Raw genomic sequence first — 22,360 nt, 5'->3', positions numbered from 1 at the left:
TAATTTCCGTTTGGTGATCTTCTTGTCTTCTTTAGACAATATTAGAAACGATGCGAACTGTAGTCTTAGCCTATATTTAGTAAAATATATTTTTTCAGAAATAATATTTATTATGCTTATTTTTTAACCTTTAAATTTCATTTTAACTTCGGCTTGCTTGCACAATACACAATATTTTACCCTTGATGAACTTAACTCATTACTAAATATATCTAAAATAAAATACACTTCATATACTTAAAATTGATTAAAAAAGTTGAATAATGTAAAAATGGTTAAAGTTTAATGTATATATAATTTCATTTCTTAAATCAAAGTTTTATTGTTTCATAAAATATGCACTTATCCTTGATCTTAATTTATATTACTATTTATTAAAGTTAATTACATATTTTTATGTGTTGGCTCTATCGTTTAATTTTAAAGACATTTCTAAACCAAGTTTCTCTCGTAGAGAAATTCAAAATTTATTTTCTTTTAAGCATCTGTTTATCAATATTTATTTCAAACATGTTTTTTTGTACAAAATCTTTTACATTTTTCAAAAATATTCTAAATAATGTTTCTAACATTTCTATTACCTATAGTATATAAATATTCCTTTTTTATTTATTCAAAGACTTATAAATCTCTTTTCAAAACAGTAAACACCGATCTATTTTTTATCGCTACTGAATGGCATAAATTAAATAATATTCCACTTCATAAGCATAGTTCAAAGTATTAAAAATTTATAAATCATATGCATCATAAACATAAAATAATGATCACAATAAACAGCATACAAAAGCGTGTATTTCATTTATTCTTCAAGGAACCCCATTCATTCAGGGCTCGTAACCTTATGCACGCAAGGCACTTTGGAATTCCTGCATCATGTCCTAATTCTGTGCAGCAGATGGAATGGACCCATGTCCGTCGCTGTTTACACTCCCCCCGAAGATTATGTGGACGCCCGAAATTTAGTGAATCTCCTGAGAAAATGTGATTTCTGCGTACGTCATTGGGTATCGTGGCACTTCTTTTTTCGTAAACAACAAATGCCAGATGTGAGCTATGAAACCCTAATGGACTGCCATACCATTACATCGCCGAAGAATCGTACAGCAAAACGGAGGTGAGTTCTGAATAAGTACTTAAAGAAAGGCACGCGATGTTTTTGAATATTTCATTTATTATCGCGTATCGTGATATAAATATGTTTATTTGTACAAACAGAGCGTGCTCGAAGAGTGTTTGCATAAACGAATGCATTAAAGACATTAAAATACACTCGTTGTGGAAATGAGTCCCAAATTGTAAGGAGTGTTAAATGTCGTCTCACGTAAGAGATTGAAAGGTGCATGAACGCCATTTTTAGTTTAAATAGTTTAGGTCTAACGTAACCACATTTCAATTAGGAGAAACTTTTGATACCTAAAAAAAAACTAAGTGCGTGTATTATCTCAATATAATTTTGTTTTGTTTAGTAAAATTACTATACTATTTTGTAGTTACATAAAAGCATATTCAAGTCAAAATTATTTTTAAATATTTAAATAATAGTATCTGTATTTAAAGCAATTTACTTCGAGAGTTTCTCGTGTGTGTGTGTGTGTGTGTGTGTGTGTGTGTGTGTGTGTGTGTGTGTGTGTGTGTGTGTGTGTGTGTGTGTGTGTGTGTGTGTGTGTGTGTGTGTGTGTGTACAATATGTGAACTTCTCAACTCATTGAATATATATATATGAAAGTATAGAAATAAAAATTAATTTCCAAGTGGATATGACATAAATACCATAATCGTCAAATTATTCGATTTCAATATTTTAATAAGTGTTCACGTTCTAGATAGCGCCAAATACGAAAAAAAAAATTAAAAAGTTTTCTCCATCTATTCACGAGCACGATAGCTCAAAAATAGAACGAGTTATGGGAATGAAACTTGTTATGCTGTCTTTTCATGAAGACTTCAGCTTTTAATCAAATTTTGAAGAAGTCTGTCTAAAAAAAAGTTTATGTATCCATACAAATTTATGCGAGAGTGTTAAATAAAAAAGTAGCGGATTGATTAAATCCACTTTTATCACCAAACTTATAAATGGGTCAAATTTTGAAGTAACTCTTTTCAAAGATTAAATGTATTTCGACTTGTCTGGTACTGTGTATTTCAACAAGACGTCGAGCAGAGAAACAGCTAGATGACGTGTATAAATCGATATATAATTCTGAAAACAAAACGAGCCTCTATTTCAATTTTTGTATCTAATCAGTCGGAAGGGTGATATCCCTTCGATTGAAATTGATTTAGATTTCTCATATGAAAGTTGTTTACAAAAACTAATTGGGGAAAGCGAAAAAATTCTGATGTGAAAATAATGGAATTTATTGAAAGTTCTTTTTAATACTCCAATGTTTATAGATTGGCGTGTTATCTATAAATGCTCTGGTGCATCACGGGAAAGTCTCTAAAAAAAACTTTCGTTCTAAAAAGATAGAATTAATTAGCACTAGAAAGAATTCGGTAACATTGTAGTTTAGTGTACCTCTTATTTCGCCAAGAATGTTAACAATATAAAGTCGCCAATCAAGATGGCTGGCCATATAAACAACATTGTGAAAGATTTACAGTTACCCACCATTTTTTTTAATTTTAAGATTTATTAATTTTTTTTGTTTGAGATTTTTTTACGATTGTTTTATAAGAACACTTCTTTTTGAATCTTTATGAGTCAGAATTACTGAATCAACCTTGAATACTGAAAAAAGAAACTTTTGCAAATCGACTGCGCAGATATGTACTTTAGACAATAAAATTCCAACATGAGATGCCTTCGGCACCTCATCAGTAGAAATTTTTAGCTTAAAAAAAACATCCTACGGTTTAACTAGCAGCGGAAGCTAGAACCTAGTAACTTCGCTATCACATTGAACAAAAGAATTATGAGAACAAGAACAGCAGAAGGGAAAGTGGGAGCATTTCTCAGTTTCACTAGAAGAGCCTGGTGCTTTTCTAAAGAAGAAATATGAAGCAAAATGCGCTTACTTGATTCAACTGATTTTTCATTTGAGTAGGGAACGCACCATACATATTTCGAACGCAGACATCGAATTCGCAAATTCAAAATTCTTTTAATATTTGTGATCATAACATTTCTGATTATCCCAATCATCAGACATTGAATAGATGACAGACGTCATTAGACAATATTGAACACACACAGAATTAATTATGGGAAATCCATGAAAACACACATACACACACAAATCACAAAGAATTCCGTTAGAAGGGTAAGATAATATTCATATGAAAAATTGTGGAATAGAGACAAACGATTCAAATAGTTCGATGTTTTTAGGTTTTGTTTTGTTTTGTTTTGTTTTAGTTAGTTTCAATGTTTGTTTTTTTCTGTTCCATTAGTTTTTTTATTTTCCGATCAAAATCCGTAAACAGACGATTTTAATTAGAATAGCATAATTTGGTAAGAATTTTAAAAAGATAAATAGTTCATAGTTCACTTTAAAATTATTATTGAAGGTTTTATTAGCAGTATTAATATTTGCAATTATAAAACGTAATTTAAATTTTTTAATGGATGTTTATTTGTCGATTATTTTTAATTTTCCTTTCTTAAAAAATTTTTGTCGCAGATGAACAAGTTAATAAGCTAAACAAAATGTTAAAAAATCAGTATTAGGGTTACTAGGAAAAATTATTTCGCTGCTTTTTTGGGTTACCATATTGGCGACAAACTCGGGAGCACATTAATCTAAGATTCAACCAAGAATTCTAATGAGAATGACAAACGGAATAGATGAAGTTCTTTCTCTAAATTTTGTAATACAAAAATCGCAATGTGCAGAAAGCAACGGCTCATGTAACCAAGCCAAAGATAATACAAATAAATCGAGCATAAATCATTAATATGTTACGATATTTCAAACTAATGATCCGAAACTGAATTATTAAAGTATCCGTTATATTATAAATACGTGCTTTTATAACATAACGGATACTTCATAACTATGAGGAAATTATTACAAAATAATCTAAAAAAATTCAGAAGGATAAGGTGAACATCACGTCACCTTGAATAGGAGAATAATGATAATCACTCATATTCACTTAATCAGGAGAATTTGTGAATAATGAGTGATTATTGTTTGAAACTCTTAAAATATAAATAATGCATGTTTATTCTTACATATTAATAATAGTTACATAATGGTACGAAAAGTTGAAGATTTCTTTAGAATTTTATTTCAGTTAATTGAAAACAATAATTGTTTGAAATTTGTTTTATCTAATTTAAAAAATACCTTGAATACCAATCTTGAAGTGAGTAAAATTTCATACTGTCTTCTGACATTTTTCAGAAATATACTTTCGGTTAATTCATGCAGCCATATTATCTTTCTTTCCCTTCTATATAAATGAATTTGTGTCAGACTTTGAAATATAATGTTGAACCGATTCGAAGTTATTCAATAAATTCCAAAAACTTTTATCAGTGGGCAAGAATTTATCGTCTGCTTTTTTAATGCATTTCAAAAAATTATTATCGTTTACAGTTATTTTTCTTTCAATTAAATGCAAAGAAAAATGATTTGTAATAAAAATTTAGAACTGATTGTCTAATTTTTCATTTTTAGTATACGAAACTTATAGTCTTACACAGTTATTAGCCAATTATATCTCGGAAAAAAATAATTCTAATTTATTTTAGCTGATAGCAATCTAATTATTAACCAATTCCCATTAAAATTAAAATCGTCTGGTCTGAAAATAGAAATATTTTCCCCCTTTCCGATTTCATAACGGTTTTAAAAGCTCGAGAATTATGAAAAGCTGATTAGTAATTGCAATTTAAAATAATATGTGATTTCATAAAAAGAGTATATTATGAATCCATTGTGGAAAGTTTGCTCAGGGACATTTTAATCAATTTTTTTCACATTTTAATAGTTCGAAACTAATGTAAATATACACACAATATTTTGAATTCAGACATTTAAGTATCACAACTTCGCATGCATGTAAAATTTTCATAATGTTTCAATTTATTCTTTATTCACAAATATGTTTACATTTTCGAAAAGAAAAAATGTTGAATTTTTGGATAAAAGTGAAGTTTAGTGTGACTCTTGATGCGCCAAGGATGCCAAATCGCCAATAAAGATGGCGGATAATGTAAACAAACACTTCTACGGAACCGTTACGGTTAGTACTTTCCGCAGTATAATTAGGATTTTTTTTTACTGATAAATATTTTTTTTCAGACTGGCTGCGCCGGTTTGTTGGGTGCAAAGCAGAAGTTAGAGCTTGCGATGCCTTCGGTATCTGTAGAAGGCACCGGGAAGAATTTTTTAATTTAAAAAAACATCCTACAGCTTCGCTAGCAGCGGGAAGGGGAACCTAGTAGCTTCGCTAGCACATTAAGCATAAGGACTGTATGGATAAGAGGAACAGTACATAATCAATAAAAGAGAAAAACTGAAGGACATTACAGGAACGGATTTCTGAGCAATCAAACCATTCTCCATACAAAATTTCAAACAATCTTCTTTTCCTAACTTCATCAACTCGTAAATATATATATTCCACTCACCCATCATCCATTGTGCAGGTTCGAAATATTCTCTTCCATCCCATTTACCCGACATCCATTCTTGTACAATTGCCGATAAAATAAATTATCAAGGGAAGCAATCGTTAGAGCACCAAAAGAATTACGGTAACTGCGAAAAATTCCATTGCAGCTGACTTTTAAAATAAAAATGCAGACGATTTCGTAAAGCAAGAATTCAGACGATATTTTAAAGCGGATACTGACAGTTAAAAATTGAAAAAGTAAAATATTTAAAATAAATATTTTACTTTAAATATTTTCTGTTCGTATAATAATAAATATTATAAAATTAATAAATATTTTCTGTTCGTATTCACATTAAAAATAAAATTACAGTGTCTTATTAGTTGTAAAAAAACTTTTAATTATAATAAAAAAAACAAAATTAAAATCTTTAATCGATATTTTTTTATTATTTTTAATTTAACGTTTTTCATAAAATAGTTGTTGTTCATGTACAACTCAACCATTGCAAAAAGTAGTAAACAAAACATCATTAGGGTTGCTAGAAGAGCGTTCCATTGGGTTGCCATATTGGCGATAAACTCGGGGGCCACACTAATTTTTCCTTCAACCAATTTTGTTATTGTGAATTAATTTCGTGATTGAGTAAGACAATCTTTTTAGTGAGAAAAAAAATTAGAAAAATATATAATAATTTCCGAGATATCGTCAAAGTTATCATTAAAAGTTATTAAACATTAGAAGCGTCATTTTAAAGTTACATAAAATTCATTAGAAGTATTATTTTATAAAAGAGAATCGATTCAACGAAAAAAATTATTTATGGGCATAATGGAAAAAAATTTGAAAGAGTAATTAATTAACTGTTTTAATTAACTATATCAATCAATTTATCAGTTAAAATAAATATGTCTCCTCGGTTTTATTTAAATACTTGGCCTGGAAGTCTTTAAAAAAGTCTGTAAATTGAATGTGACAAATTGGAAATGATAAATTATGGTGAATTCCTCCTTATTGAATTTTGTTTTGCTCTTTCTCAAAAAAGAACATTTGTACTGTAAATTACATATTATTAAACTATTTATAATGTGAACGTTCTTTTTAAGCCTAGCAACAAATCTTTTTTTTATACTTTACCTTTTCTTCCATAAGGAAGAAAACGGTTTTAAAATAAGACAAAGTTTAAAACAAAAAAATAATTTCCAAAAACACAATTTTATTAGGGTAGTAAGGCATAAATTTTTTTATTTTATTTTATGTCTATCTTTTAGTTTTTCATTTATAAATAATTGTTATAAGTATTACAGAATTCAGAAAAAAGATATTTTTCTTATTCAAGATTAAATGGCACATGCAATCGAGATTTCATTAAATATTTCTTAAGCGATAATTTAATTTTAAAAAAATACTGAAATAGCAAATTTTTATCGAGAAAATATAAATGTGCAAAATTTAGAAACTCTAACATAGATAGAGAGAGCAAAATGAAATACAAAAATTTCTTATTTACAAGCTTGAAACAATTCATGTTCAACGAAAATATAGAAATATGATTCATTAAGGCAGCAATATTTTATGGACGTGAAAGATTCAGTTTTAATATTCAAGATTTAGTTTTCAAAATAAAAACCAGTGAATTAATTTTTTAATGTACTTTCTTAAAAGTTTCAAACTATCCGAAATTCATAAATAATAATGAACAAATTTTTAACAATAGAAGATGGCTTTTAGTTTTGAAAGACAAAAAAATATCAAATACGACTATTAAAATTTGATTGATAGAATATTAGTTTATAATTTTTCTCACTTTACATATATATATGATTAATATCATTTTACTTTTCATTTGATGATATTATTATACTTGGATTTTAAAGCGGAAACTTTTTCTTTTCTTCTTATTGAGTTGCAACAAAAGGAAGCAAAATTTGTCCTTGGGACAATAATTACCCTTTTCATAGAATAATCTTGAATGGGTTTATAAATATGAAGGATAACAGGAGAGAAAAGAAGCTAAAATTATTAATGATACAAATCATAACCAAAATATGAGGTCTCAAATAATTATATATTTTTAATTCGCTGATTGTTTAATCTTCGATGATAAAATAACATTTCATTCTTCAGAATTGTTGTTCTTGTTTTGAAAAAAGTATAGTCCACCTTTGTATTAAAAAATTACTTTAGATAATTGTTTGATGAGAATTTCTACCTTTTATCTCATTTGTCAATAGTATTTGGTATCTCTGTTTCGCTTTTTAAAATAATTTATTTCCTAAAGATATTCGAACGGAATTAAACTTAAAACTGCATTTTAAAGTGTAAATTTTTTTCAGTTTATAAATATTTCTGTTTCGAATTGAAACCAAATTAATGAATGAACTTTGATGAATAAGGGAATAATTTTATTACAGGGTTTTTTTGTTTTTTTTTTTTGTAAACGATTGGTATTTATAGTAACTATAAAGTAAAAATGAAAATTTTTATGAATATTTATCTAATGAAAATGTCAACGTGAAGGTTTTTCAGTATCGTTTGAGTATATCCTAACTCTAAGGTTTTTGACGCATACTGTGAAGTTCAATATGCGTAATGATTAAACTGAATGATTGTCAAAAATGTATGAACAATTCGTGAATTTGTTTTCATTAATCCTACATAATTATTTATAAATTGAATTACAAATGAACCTATGCAAATAACAAGGCCCAGATGGATCCCACAAAATATTGATAATGGGGGAAAGCATTTTTTTTAATATGAGATTGGTTATTAATTATTCTTTTCATTGTTGAGATGTCCAGATTGTTAATACAACTCAAAATATTACACATGTGTAGTCCAATCTAAAACAGAAAAGCTATCACTTCTAAAAAAAGAGTAAAAGAATGTAGCAATGTTTTTTTCGTGAATTTATTCTTGGAGGAATTTATTCTTGAACAAAGAAATTAACTGGAAAATGTATCGTCATGAAATTGCAACTGTAAAAAACTCAAAAAATACTTAAACAACGAGAAGAGTTTTTGCCTGTCCGTGCTTTTCATAATTAGTGATAAGCGATTACAAATTATAAGATTGTTATTGCCGTACTGAGCACCCATAGTATTCAACTAATATGTCGAAGTTGATCTGTTTTTAATCAATATGACGTATAAATTGAAGGTTACTGTATATTAAAAACTGAGACCATTCAAAAATCGATTGCGCATTAAAAATTGAGATCATTCGAAAATTGACTAGAGAATCGATTTCACTTTCAGAATTTTAGTTCAAAACATATTTTCAAAAATTGTAAAAACATTAGTAAATAAAGCTAGAGATATGATAAGAATAGTTCGAGGGCAACAATGTGTAAATGTGGATAATTTTTAATGAATGTTTAAGTCTCATATCTAGAAATTTTCATTGCAGCTTCTTATAAATTATTGAAGGATTATTTACATTTGAAACTTCAGTAAAATTATTAAGTAACTGTGAAAGAGATAAAAAACGTTTGCTATAACTACAAGTCGTTTTTTTTCAAAGTGCATCTTGTTTATATATATTGGTTACCTTGAGAAATTCTTCAGAAAATCGAACTTCATCAAAAAAGAAATAATGACGATTTGTACAATGTCTTTTTTTTTTCTATAATAGATGTCTAAATTAAGCGCTTCTCTTGCCCTCAATAATGTCATCTAGAAGGTCAAAGGATATTCATAAAGTAACAACAAGAAAGTACTATAGCATTTATAATACAAGAATATGTTTCTGTTTGTTTTCTGTTAAACTAACCGACACCAAATTTTCACCATTTTATCTTTCTTTATTCCAGATTTGAAGGTCCTTATCCCATCAACGTGGGCAGAAACATTGCCAGAAACAACACTTTCACACCATATGTATTTTCTATTGATATCGAACTTTACCCTAGCTATGGAGTGCTTGCCAAATTCGAACGCATGATGAGTTCTACCCCACCAAGTGAGCGTCCGCAGGTGTGGGTCCTTCCTGTGTTCGAAGTTCATTCCAAATACCGGGCTCCTACTACCAAGTTCCAACTGAGTAAGATGTTCAATTTGAAGCAAGCGATTTCTTTCCATAAATACCGATGCAATGAGTGCCATAAAATCCCAAATCTCACTCAGTGGATGGACCAAGATGTAAGTATAAATTTTAATGTAAGTGTAAATTTTATCAATATTAATAAAAAAATTAGAAAAAATAAATCTAACAAATGCAAATGAGAGCATAGCAATTGATGAAAAAATACAGCTCTGCCTTTCCTAATTAAAAGCCCAATGTAAGCTTTCTGATAATTTGTATCACAAAATATCATCGTTTCCTCATAGAGATTAAGCATATTTATGCTTAAAATATGTATTCCAGGTAAATATAATTTTAAATACATTTTCTACATTAATATGCATCAGTGTCCCCCCACTATACTGTCTATAGTGGCTGATTTTAATCCACCTTAATATAGTTCAATCTATGAATGAAGCCGCGTCTTTCGTTTGTCGATTAGCATTGGGTACTTAAGTAAGACCTGAAATAAAAGGCTAAACCAGCTGTAATATGTGGAAATAGATTCCCATTCTGGGGAGTTTTCATGAGTTTCTGGCCATGTTTGTGTCTCGCTTGGAATGTTTTTCTTCTTCGATACCTTTTCATTTTATTTGTTTTTCTTAAAAATCAATTAATCAAATTAATCAAAATTAAGTAGCACCGATATGTTTCTTTAAACAAATCACTAAAAATTAAAAGTGTTTATGAAATAAATTAATGGAAGAAAGAACAATGAAATATCGTTATTCGTGCTTCCATCTATTTTTGATATTTAGAAATAAAAACTTTCTTGCTTATCTTGAATATGTCGCTTTCCATGGTTGGCAAATCGATAGACATAAGCATAATGAATAAAATGCAATTGAAAAGCCAAAGCAGTAAAAAATGCTTGAGCCATGTATTTTGTCAACTGTTTTCTATCGTCATAATCACTGCATTTCTTTTTCTCAATGAAGCTTCATTACTATTGTTTCTTTTTTTCCTTTATATGATAAATTTGAGGTTTTCATTACAGAAATGTTTGCCTAAAGTAAACAATTTGGTTTCGACATCATAAAATTTAAGAAATTTCTTTTTCTAATTTAGATTCTGTGCGATTTTTTCTCTATTTAACGTAATTTGGAAAATTTTTATTTCAGATATATCCATGATAACTTAAGCATAAATAAATTTGATTAAAATTTATTGGGTTGTAAATCACAAGCAAATAACATAATAATTAATAGAAAATAACATAAAATTAATATTTTCAATTATTGTTGTTGGAAACACACATACTATTATAATATTTATAAATTTCAAAGCCTTAACATTAACTTCTAAGTAAAAGGAAGAAAATGGACCATATGATCAGAAAAATTAATTCTAGCTGACGGATTAGTGCAAAATCCTGAGCAACAATGTTCCCGATATTTTCCGGTAAACAGAATAGTTATTGCTCGGAATATAAATAACAAGCAACAGAATACTGTATGATGCCGTGATAATATCGTATAACATTTTGCCCTAATAGGGCATAATTTTAGTATGCACCGACATGAATTTTCATTATTGCAGGTGGTTGCATTTTTGAATCACCAAGTTTGCATATATACAAATGTTCAAATCAAATATGATTTCATACCAATTCAGATGAAAAAGCAAAAGCAATACACGTATCTCATCAATGTATGAGCGAAAGTTATCACCCCTAGGCCAACACACAAAATTTTTGACCTGAAATTTTCTCTAATAAAGGTGTTAATCTCTCTATAAAATTATGATCTTAGGCAAGGTCGTGTGTGCCATGCGGGCTTAGATATTTAATTTCAAAATATCGCATTTGGGAATTCCACTTTGAAGTAAAGAAAACCGGTACTCGTGTACTATTAACTACATACCATTTGGAAACAATAGAAACAAAAGGTTCCCTCAGTATGCGATCTTTGGCTTTGGATGCGATTAGTGTTCAAGTACCAGAAAACCTAATGTATATATCCGGCGTCTTTCTTTCCAAGTAATTTAAACCAAAATTAGATATACAATTACAAAGGTTCTCACGTGATCACATACAAAATTTCATTTATATATGCTTGGGTCATTGGATTTAAGTTTACATGAAAGAAAAGATTGACGGATGTAAACCCTTTTGCAAATTTACATTTACATTGTTACATTTTGCAAAGTTACATTTTAGATACTAATGCTGTGCACCAAACTTTATTTATTTAGTTCTTTAAAGTTTCGTAATTTTCGTGTTCACTTGTGTTTGAACAACCGGAAAGAAAGACTTCCACAAAATGAATTAGGATTTCATACAAAATTTATAGAAATCTATCAGTTTGTTGGAAAGTCCATTACCTAATTTCAACCATCTAGCTCAAAGCATTTTTGAGTTATCGTGTTCCGAAACAGACAAATTAGCACACTTAATTCCATAATAATGTATTTTACAAACTCAGGGTGGTTTGAAATGTGGTAATTCGAAAGGAAATGGAATAATGAATTAATAGATGATGCATGAATTTGAAGGCTGTTTGTTTGAAATGAGTGAAATAATTCGAAATGAAAAATAAATTTTGAGGTGAAATTCTCCCTTTTATGAAATAAAGAGTAATATTAATTATTTTCAAATCTTATGCAAATAAAATTAATTTTGTGATCATTTGTTCTATCACTGTCATAAACCAAAGTTCTGAAATTTTTAGTGATGTATAGTACCGTTAACAATAAATATGTTGTTTCAATAATTTTGGGATCTAATTAGCCCTTTTTTAAATTTTAATTTAATTCTCCTTCCATATATATTGATATGACCTGAGAAAAATTGATTTAAAAAAATCTTGTTTATAAAAATGAATTAGGAAACACACGAAGGATTACAAAACAGAAATAAATATATATTACGCAAGTGAATGAAATTAAATTTTATTTGGAATATTTCCATCAGCACTGACGATTTTAAGATAATGTTTTGATTTACATATTTTTAATAGAAAAATTGTATGTTACTTATTAATAAACTTATTAAAGATTTTTTTTTATCGTTGCTAGTCTCAATTGAAATCTGAAACGGAAGAGTCAATAGAAGAACTGCGAGTTTGGACAACAGTACAGAGGAATCGAAGATTCCGACTCCAATTTTGGGAGCCATTTTTCATAGGCACTAGAGATGACCCCGAGTTCCACCCTCATCTTAGCTGGGAGGGAAAACAGAACAAAATGCAAGTGGTGAGTAAACGAATTATAGTTGCTTAGATATTTAACCAATGAGTAATTTCATACTTTAGACTTTCTTTGGTGCAACAAAATTAAATATTTACAAATCAAAGAATTAAAATAAGAGAATAAATTTACATAATATCACAATAGAATTATTTATTAAAGAACATTGAAATTTATATCTATAATTACAAATTTTTCAAAACAATTGGAAATGAAACATGTAATTTGAATTGATTAATTCGAATTATGATCCGATAAAAGTAATGAAAGTAAAATATTTCTGACCAATTACCAAACTTTTTCAAAATGTTTTAAATAATTATGATCTTAACAAGATCAAGTATATGAATTATCTAAATTACCTGGTATATTTGGAATAATAAATGATTTACCTTAAAGAAAGTTCCTGAAATTAAATGTATCATTATTTGCCCTTTTAACTATACTTTAGCTGAGCAAATACTTTGTATCAAATTATGCATTAAATTTCTTGTTAGTCATAAATTAACATTATATAATATAAAGCAAAAAGGAACATAAAAGTAAAATGAAGGAAGACAAAAAAAATTCTAAGATATTCACAATTTCTATCGTAATCATATACATGCGTATAAACGCAAACGTACGTGGTCCAGAAATAGCTCTTATTACTTACTGTGGAATGGCAACAGTCAAATATAAACAAATCGCTATACAAGTGTTCTAGATTGCTTCATTGAATATTTTTCGGTTATATTTAATTCAACGTTTCGTAAAATAATGGAATCACAAATTATAATAGGAAAACTCTGTAAAGAGTTCCAAAACTCCATTCAGTCTAAGGCAACAAGTTGTAAAGGAAATCAAGAAATAACTGTCAAAGAGAAAGTTTGATAGAGCGTAAAAAATAGGCTTAACCATTGATGTATGAAGGATCGTTATGACCTATACAAATAGATGACTGTATTTTTCAAAACTAATGTCTTTCAACAATAATGTTTGCATTATCTTAAAATTTAAAAAAAAAATGTCATTTTAACTATATCAACTAATTTCTTTACATTCTTTTTCTTTATTTTAATATATTTTTTAATTTAGTTTAAATTTAAATCACTATCTAACAATTTAAATTTAAACTCATCCATCAAAACATTCAGTCATGTACTGTAATCTGTCAATTTTAAAATTAAGATAAAAAAATTATTTGACATTAACTTCAAAATAAGTCTTTCACTTCAGTTTTTATTTCATAATATATATAGTTTTTATTTGCTCCTTCAGTAATTTGTGACATATAGATTCAATTAAATTCATGTTTTTCTATCTTATCAAACAACAAGCTGAAATTCTTTTTAAAAAATACACTTCATATTAATCATCTAGCAACATAAAAAGTAAATAATTTGAATGAACAAGTTTGAACTATACTCTATAACGTTAATTTATTACTAATAACAGAACTAGGTCACCAAAGGCGGCTAGTTAGATTATAAGATACGTTTACATTTCATCCAAACTACTGATAGCGAAATATAAAATTTTATATTCCAAGCTTCATACATTTTGTGTTTTGTAAATTTCTGTCTTCGATAATTCTTCATAGTTTGAATTCATTCATTTCCTCCCATTACGTATGTATATATTACATAAAAAACACCAATTAAAATACGAATAAAGTATATAGGTAAGATATTTGCTTCATAAATGCTGTATAGTTCCAAAAATCTTCGACATATTTTAAAATCAAACATTAAATTAATTAATTTACATTTTTTAATTGTATAATAAAATTTTTTTGGGTAAAATTTTTTTCAAAAATAAAAATAAACAGCATTTCTAAATCTTTCACATAGATGGCGCTGTGCCTTGAAAATAGCATAAAACTTCAAATTAAATAGAATATTTATTTCTTAATAGTACTAAATTGTTATCTTTTACGATCTACTTCCATATTTTTGTGTATGTGCCTTTTATAGCAAGAATAACGTCAAAATGATGCATTAATTCAATCCAAGTGTCTGCTGATATTAATCTTGGAAAAAATTGGATTACGTGCGTAATTCTTGTGATTTTTTTATTATCTGATTATTTCAAAATACGTATGTGTAAACAAAATCGAATATTGAATCGAATCGAATCGAATCAGATATCGAAATATTGATTTTGTATTAATGATATAAAGGCACCAACTTTGGTAAATAATGCCTTTTTTGTCCAAAAGTAACTTTTAATTTTTTTATTATTATTATTAATACTACTGATTCACACGAAATCATCAAAATCTCAAAAATTGATACTTATAAGAGAAAATTTTAAATTACGCTCAAAAATAAATATTAAAAGCATCTGTGTAAACATGTACTAATTTTTGTATTTTCCATTTCAGGCCTATGAAATGTGCCTTCGGAAATATGATTTCCATATTGTAGAAAACGCATTCCTTGTTCATTCTCCGGGAATAAACATTTACAATGCTACGAAAGAAAAATTTCGTCTAAAATATCAATACGAAAATGACAGGTGGATGAAGACAATTAAAAAAGATCTTGCTAAGAAATACGGAAGCACAAAAGGTTGCTGAAATTTCTGACTTGGAAAGAAAAGTGTTCATGTTTTTTCCTAAACAAACTTTGAGGACAAGATGAAGGGACATCATTCTTCTAAATGGATCTGATAGTTACAGCCAGTTGTGAATATCACTGTAATTATTTATGCATTGTCATTCCAGTTTAATTTTTTATTTAAATATTTGTAGCAAGATATGCAATTATCATAGATATAATCGTAATCATTTTTACATTTCAATGGTATCTTGGAATGGGTACTAAGACCGGGAGTACCAGAAAGTACCAGGCAAATAAGTGGAATGAAAAGATATACTTCTGAAATTATTTCAAAAGATATTTAACTTATATTAACTTTCTTCAGAGCATTAGTTTGTTTGTTTGTTTTTAATTTTAAACACTCGTCCAATATTGCAAATCAGGATGAAGAGACTTGCTGATCATATCCCATAGTTAAAAAGTTATGTTGATCTCGTGGCAGTTAAGACAGCAGAACCGAAAGGTAGCAGTTTCTAAACTGTATTCTTTAAAATAACCGCTTGTGCGGCTTACACACATTGAATAAATCGAATGTCAATATTCTCCCACTGGTACCAGATGGAAGTTTAATGAAGAGTTTCTAGTTCATGAGTCATTCTCGTCATCTGGTCATAGTTTAAAATCACGAGATTCGTCTCTAAATGCTCACTTTAAAGATTCTAAAAAGATATTAAGGAAATTAAACTTTATCTCTGATCTCTTTTAAGCATTAAAAATCATTTCACAAAGCCACAATGCAAGGAGAAATTACTAAAAAATTAGAAAAATTGAGTTTCAGATCTTGCAGATAATAATGTTTATAAGCTGCGGGCGGTATGTTGTTATGGAGCACACTGAATATAAGTGAAAATTTTACCCAAGCTGAAAAAATATATATGGGTTATATTTTTATAAAAGACATAAATTGACTTCGTCTTTCAATTTTCTTAAATCTATTTTCTTTTAAATTTACTTACTATTTAATGTTTTATCTTATCTCTATAGAAATTGCTGACAAGGAATGAAATTATTTTTTCTCACAAACGTTTGATGAGGGAAATATAAGTTCTTAGAAAGCGAATATAATGTTCTTAGAATATGAAAAATATTCGAAATGCATCTCGATAAAAATTCTTAAACTATAATTATATTGTGTATATTCAGTGTATGTTCTTTTCAACGTACTATAATTATTTTATTTGTAATCTCATGAAGAATAACAAAGAGATTTTAAATGTCTAAACGATATTAATGTCCAAGTGTTAAATTTTGATATCTCATTACTCTAAATTTAATTGTTAAAATATTAATGAATATCAATTTTTTTATAAAATTCTGTCGTCTTCAACAAAGCCAAAACTACTACAAACAGAATCTTATCCAAATCAAAGAGATTCCAAGGACTGCGTTAAAAAAAATAGCTAATTATTTTTTGCAATTAAACTCATGAAAATTCTGTTTATATGTAGATGAATGTGGTCGTTCCGTGAAGAAACTTCATAAACACAGACCTGGCAATGAAATTACAGGTCTTGGATGCAACTCCTATTCACTTATGAGTATGTTTTGAATGCATACAGGTGAGAAAGTCATAAAATTAGTATTATTCTTGAAACTAAAAAGTTATATAAATGTTTTATACATTGTGCCGTTTTTGAAGTTTTGTATAGTTTCTGTGAGCACTGGAGCATTATCATTTTTAAGCACACTTTTAATTACTTGTATGGAATGCGCATTGTCTCCACAACTGTAATTATTTTCATAGTGTAGAGTATTTAAATCAAATTTGTAATGCTTCTATATGTTGTTAATAATTTTTGTAATAAAAATATGTTTTCTTAACAAGACCTTTTCCAGTGTTTAATATACTAGAGCATGATGAATTTTTGTATAGTTTGTTAAAAAAAAATAACAATTCAGAAAAGTTTTTAAAACTCTTCAACATTTAATAAACTCATATTCATACTCATTGTGACTTAATTTCCTTATCACACTGTTTTTTAATGTCTCGTGCTCTTAAGTTTTTGCTTTCATCTACAGACTCTAAAAGAAAAGAAATACTTCTCCAATTTTAATACATCAACAAAAGCATCCTTTTTAAAACATTTTTATTTTCATTATTTTCTACATTTTTATACTTTAGTATAATATAATCCATGATTCCTCATCATGATTGTTAGGGAATTTCGAAACCATTTTTTTGCAATTTAGCATTTAAATAGTGCCTCTAATAGAACATCAAAAGTAAATAAAATAAAGCGTTTAACTGACAATCAATACTCAGAAATATTAAAATATTGTAATAATGTACACAGAAATATCAAGAAGTTTCAAAATATTCAAACATCAGAAAGTGAGTGACAAATAGGTTACAAAATACCATCATTACTAACAAGAAAAAAGTCAAATAAAATGTGCAAAAAATGAATTCATTCAAGTGATATCGGAAGATTTTATTGAGAGTTGTTACACACATTAGTTTACATTGCATAAAGACCCGATGGTGCTGAAGTATTTCACACCGTATAGAGAAAAAGACACACATTGACTTTGCTACAGAAAACGTTTATAAAAGTGACAGCTTCAGAAAAAAGGAGAAAAATATATATAGTCCCCCGCTCCTTACATCACTTTACATAGCAGGAAGAAAATTATTCCTCCCTTGTAAATGTTTTCGAAAGAGATTCATTCATTCCTTTGACGACAGTTGACCGAAAAATGGCTGTCACATGGTAAGGAACAATGACAGAATTGGTTTTGTACAGATTATGTACAGAGTGAAAAGGCGAAGAGCTTCAGGTAGTCTTTGAATAGTAAAATTGTTATGAGAATTGTAGGAGGAATGAACTTAAATCTCAAAAATTATTGACAAAAATTGAAATTATGTATATTTGATATTTAAATTTAAAAAGTTCGTTATTCATGTTTTCAATATCTTAAGTGGTTGTTAATGTTATTTCAAGGAATGCATTTAATATAAAAGCAGCAAAAGCAGGCAATTACATTTTTTTATCATTTCAGATCAAGAAATTAAGCAACCATGTAAAAAATATAATCCACCGTTATTTTTATTTTTCTTTATACATATCACACTATTTTTGGATTTGCAGAACTTTTTTTGAAAAATAAAAAAAATAAAAACTTTAAATATACAGAATTAGATTAGTTTATAATTTCGTTTATTTATTAGTTCCAAATTATTTGTTTGCTAACACTTAATATTTTGATTCTACAAAATGATTGCAGTTATTTACAAATATAGCAATTTAAGCCGGGAAAAGAGTTAAAGGAAATTTTTAAAGCAATTTCTTTATAATTTTAAAATTATTACTATATTGAAAAATTATACCAAGATATTTGTTAAAAATAATTTAGTTATTATAATAAATTGCAGCTTACTAAATGTTCTATAAAAGGATTTTAAAATTCCATATAAATAAATGCAAAATATTTCTTTTTGGAAAATGAGATTTAGTTTTACAATAACTGACAGTGTGTATATTTTTATAGTCGCTTCCAATTACCTCCTAATCTATAATGGCGCGTATTACAATTACAAAATTTTCCCTATTGCCATATTGAACAACATTAAATATATAACCCTCTTGAACTAATAAATTTCTATTCCATTTTATATCACCTCAAGAAATTATCTAAGGCATATTAAAATCTTTAAATGTAAAATAAATAATGAAATTACCGGGATAGAAGAATTATTCATCTCATAACATTTCACCACTCAAAGACCAGTCAAAGTATGAAATGCCTTTAATAAATTCGCCTAAAGTTTATGCAAATTTGTGCTATATACATTATTGCTAGGATGAATATACAATAAATGAATGCTTACATTTCAATTAGAATGGTCCTGATTAAATTAAGAATAGACTATAAAAGGAACTTGTAATAATTTCGAATATCATATGAACAAATGTTTCATTCACTTCACTCAGTAGTATTTAAAAATAAAAATAAATATTTTTCGTATTTTAATTTATATTTGCATGAAAATATTTTAACTATTGAGTTTTTTTCCTCTGTTTGAATCCCTTTTATGTGGAAATCAAAGTAAAAATTTATTTAAATTCACTTTGAGATGCTTAATAGGAAATTCTAATAAATTTCAACGAAATTTCTTTTTATATTTTTGAGTCATTTATTTAAAAATCATTTTCATCTCCTCATGCTTTGTCACAGTGATTTTAAAATGATATTCTATCATTACTGCATTTGAGAGTAGATCACAGTGATATATTAATGTCAATTTTGCTTGAATAGTTTTTAGCATAATTTTAAAATTCTCCGATAGTTTCTTACACAAATCCTTACAAATCTATAAACTATTTCTTTGGGTAATTTTAAACGGAATGGCTGAATATATGGAAGATCAATATTTCATTCAACTGTAACGAGAAATTATTGAAAAATTCCAACAACTTTTGAAAGACATTCAAAATCTTTTAAAGTTATTTTTAAAATTAATACATTCATTTCTAAAAAATCCCAAAATATTATTATAATATGAATACACAAGAAAATCATCATATATATAGCAATCAATGTGACAACAAGGCAGCTGTTGCCATGACTTAATCAGAAAGATAATATTATTGCAATTAGGTTCCTTTTAAAGACATCATAATACCTTTATCATATGTAGTACTTTATACAATATTATAATACAGGCCATAATAGTTTGATAATGAAACAAACTATGACTTTGAACATCATTTTTAAATCACTGTGACTATGATACAGGAACCAGATTTTAAGTTATTTTAATGTCATCGTGACTTTGATTTTGCAATGCATTATAACGCATGAGTTAGGCTAAGTATATAAAGGATATATCATTATTTCTTTTATTCGGCAAAATTATCACTAATCTGTTAGTGAACAGTGGCACACCGTTGATGGCGGGATGAGAGAATAATAAATTGGCAATATGATCCAAAAACACTGAATTAATCAGTGAAATGGAATACTGAATATTAATCGTTGTCTTATTGCACGTTACACCTGAGTTACCTACAGTATTCAAATAAGTTAAGCAGTAATTAAAATTTATCATTTTTGTAATTAATCCAACAGATTTGTATCATAAACAGCAAATCCAAAAACTATTATTTCATTTGTTCGCCAAGATTTATAAATAAATGAATAATATTAAACTCGTGTTTTTTATTGCAGAAAGAGAACAGACGCTTTTTAGAACTAAGGCTTGTAAAATAATAAATTAAGCAAATTTAGATCTTCAAAAATATTAAATTATATTTATTAAATGAGATTCACTCGCTCATGCATAACTTCTTTTATTGTATGCAATATTCAAATTTATTGCTATGTTCTTTTCTCGTTGCTCAAGTTAATTTATTAACTACTAAAATAAGATGGTTCTGCGTATAAAAAATAATGGTTTGTAGGATATCCTCCCTAGATGCTTTATAAAAAACAATTTTAAAATATTATTTTGCCTTAAAAAACTGTTGACCATGTTTGGCTTTCTTGGCATACTTTTCTTTAAGGCTTGTTATAAAGAGCTGAAAGTACTGGAACGCTTGTGAGTAAATCGTGGAGACACCACAATTATTAGTTAAGCTTACTTAACTGAAAATATTTAACTTATTCACACACAAATTAAAAATAAATTCACATAAATTAAAAATAAATGTAAATGTAATTGATACGCATAGAATTTTATGTTGAACATTGAAAGATATGCTGAATATGCTAGATACAAACAGATAATGAGTTATATTTTTCTTTTAAAACTGTACATAAGAAAAATCTAAAATTTTATCGGTATTTCATTTGTTAATGTTGAATATCATAAAATAAATTTATATGATATAAAATCAGGAAAAATGAAATTATTTAAGATTTTCCATTGAAACTTCTTCATTTTATATCATCTTTGTTATCAAATACTGCAATAAATACAAAAGGAAACAAGATATAAAAATACATAACAATAGCATTACATTTTTTATCCATGAGAATTCACTAAGTATTTTTTAAAACTACACATACTATAATATCACTATTTATATTTGATTTTTGTTTTCAAAATGAAACATTTTTAAAATGTATTTAAATATCCTTGTTTTTAAAATTTAAATGAAAATTATCAATGTAAAAATTAATAATTTGTGTACCAGGCAAATATCAGGAATGTTTCATGATCGTTAAAACTGCATATCATTTATAAAATTGTTTTGCAGCTATTATGAGATCGTTTTTATGATTCAATTTGTTAACTTATTAATAAACATAATTATATTGTAATATTATATTAGCTTATAATTAAACATTAGAATTACTTTATAAGGTGTGAATTAATTTTTTTAACTATGATGACCAGGCATCATTCATTCATCGATTTATTGTACTTTGAAACATTTCTAAAATTAAATGATTACCGACATTATAATTAGGTTAAAAAAACAATATGTAATTTACATACATTTTGTAAGATTTATTGCATTCTTAATTTAATTTAAAAAGTCACACATTCCCCCAAAAAATAAGATAGTGTTATCTGATTAGACAATAGAGAAAATGCATTTAAGAGGTTAAAGGAGGTTTTAAACACGAAAGTTCGACAATTTGGTATAAATTTCATCTCTTATTATTTAGTTAAACTTTCTAGAACTTTGTCATTTATATTCTACATTGTAAAAGTGTATAAAAAATACTTAAAATAATATTTTAATGGTACTGTCCAACAAAATTCAAACAGTTGACGGATTTCCATTCTTTTTTTCTTTTTACATCAAAATATAAAATTCTGAAAAGTAGAAAATTAGATGACACTAACCTTAGTCCCAAAAAAAATTGATGACCTTGGGTCTTAATCCCACAAAAAAAGCACTGATATCTGTTTCAATTTTCTTTCACTTCCGTTTATTCCGAAATTTCTTTAAACATCTGATTTTGTAAAATTCTTATCACTTTTATGTAAAAGAATGGATATGTGTAG

At 27.3% G+C, this 22,360-nt stretch overlaps 1 protein-coding gene across 2 annotated transcripts in view; it reads left to right on the top strand.

Annotated features, from left to right (window-relative positions):
* Positions 1 to 17,247, top strand: part of LOC129967119 (beta-1,4-glucuronyltransferase 1-like) — a 35,140-nt gene extending 17,893 nt beyond the window's left edge. For both annotated transcript variants that reach the window (XM_056081800.1, XM_056081799.1), the window contains exons 3-6: positions 815 to 1,117; positions 9,384 to 9,711; positions 12,650 to 12,826; positions 15,186 to 17,247. In XM_056081800.1, the coding sequence (XP_055937775.1) occupies positions 815 to 1,117; positions 9,384 to 9,711; positions 12,650 to 12,826; positions 15,186 to 15,380 (1,003 nt within the window). In that variant the 3' untranslated portion in view covers positions 15,381 to 17,247. The remainder of the gene's footprint in view (positions 1 to 814; positions 1,118 to 9,383; positions 9,712 to 12,649; positions 12,827 to 15,185) is intronic.
* Positions 17,248 to 22,360: the final 5,113 nt, after the last annotated feature.

This window comes from Argiope bruennichi, chromosome 4 (assembly GCF_947563725.1).
Source record: "Argiope bruennichi chromosome 4, qqArgBrue1.1, whole genome shotgun sequence".
NCBI classification, from domain to species: domain Eukaryota; kingdom Metazoa; phylum Arthropoda; class Arachnida; order Araneae; family Araneidae; genus Argiope; species Argiope bruennichi.
The sequence above is the reverse complement of the archived record's forward strand: the minus strand, read 5'-3'. Positions and strand labels throughout refer to the sequence as shown.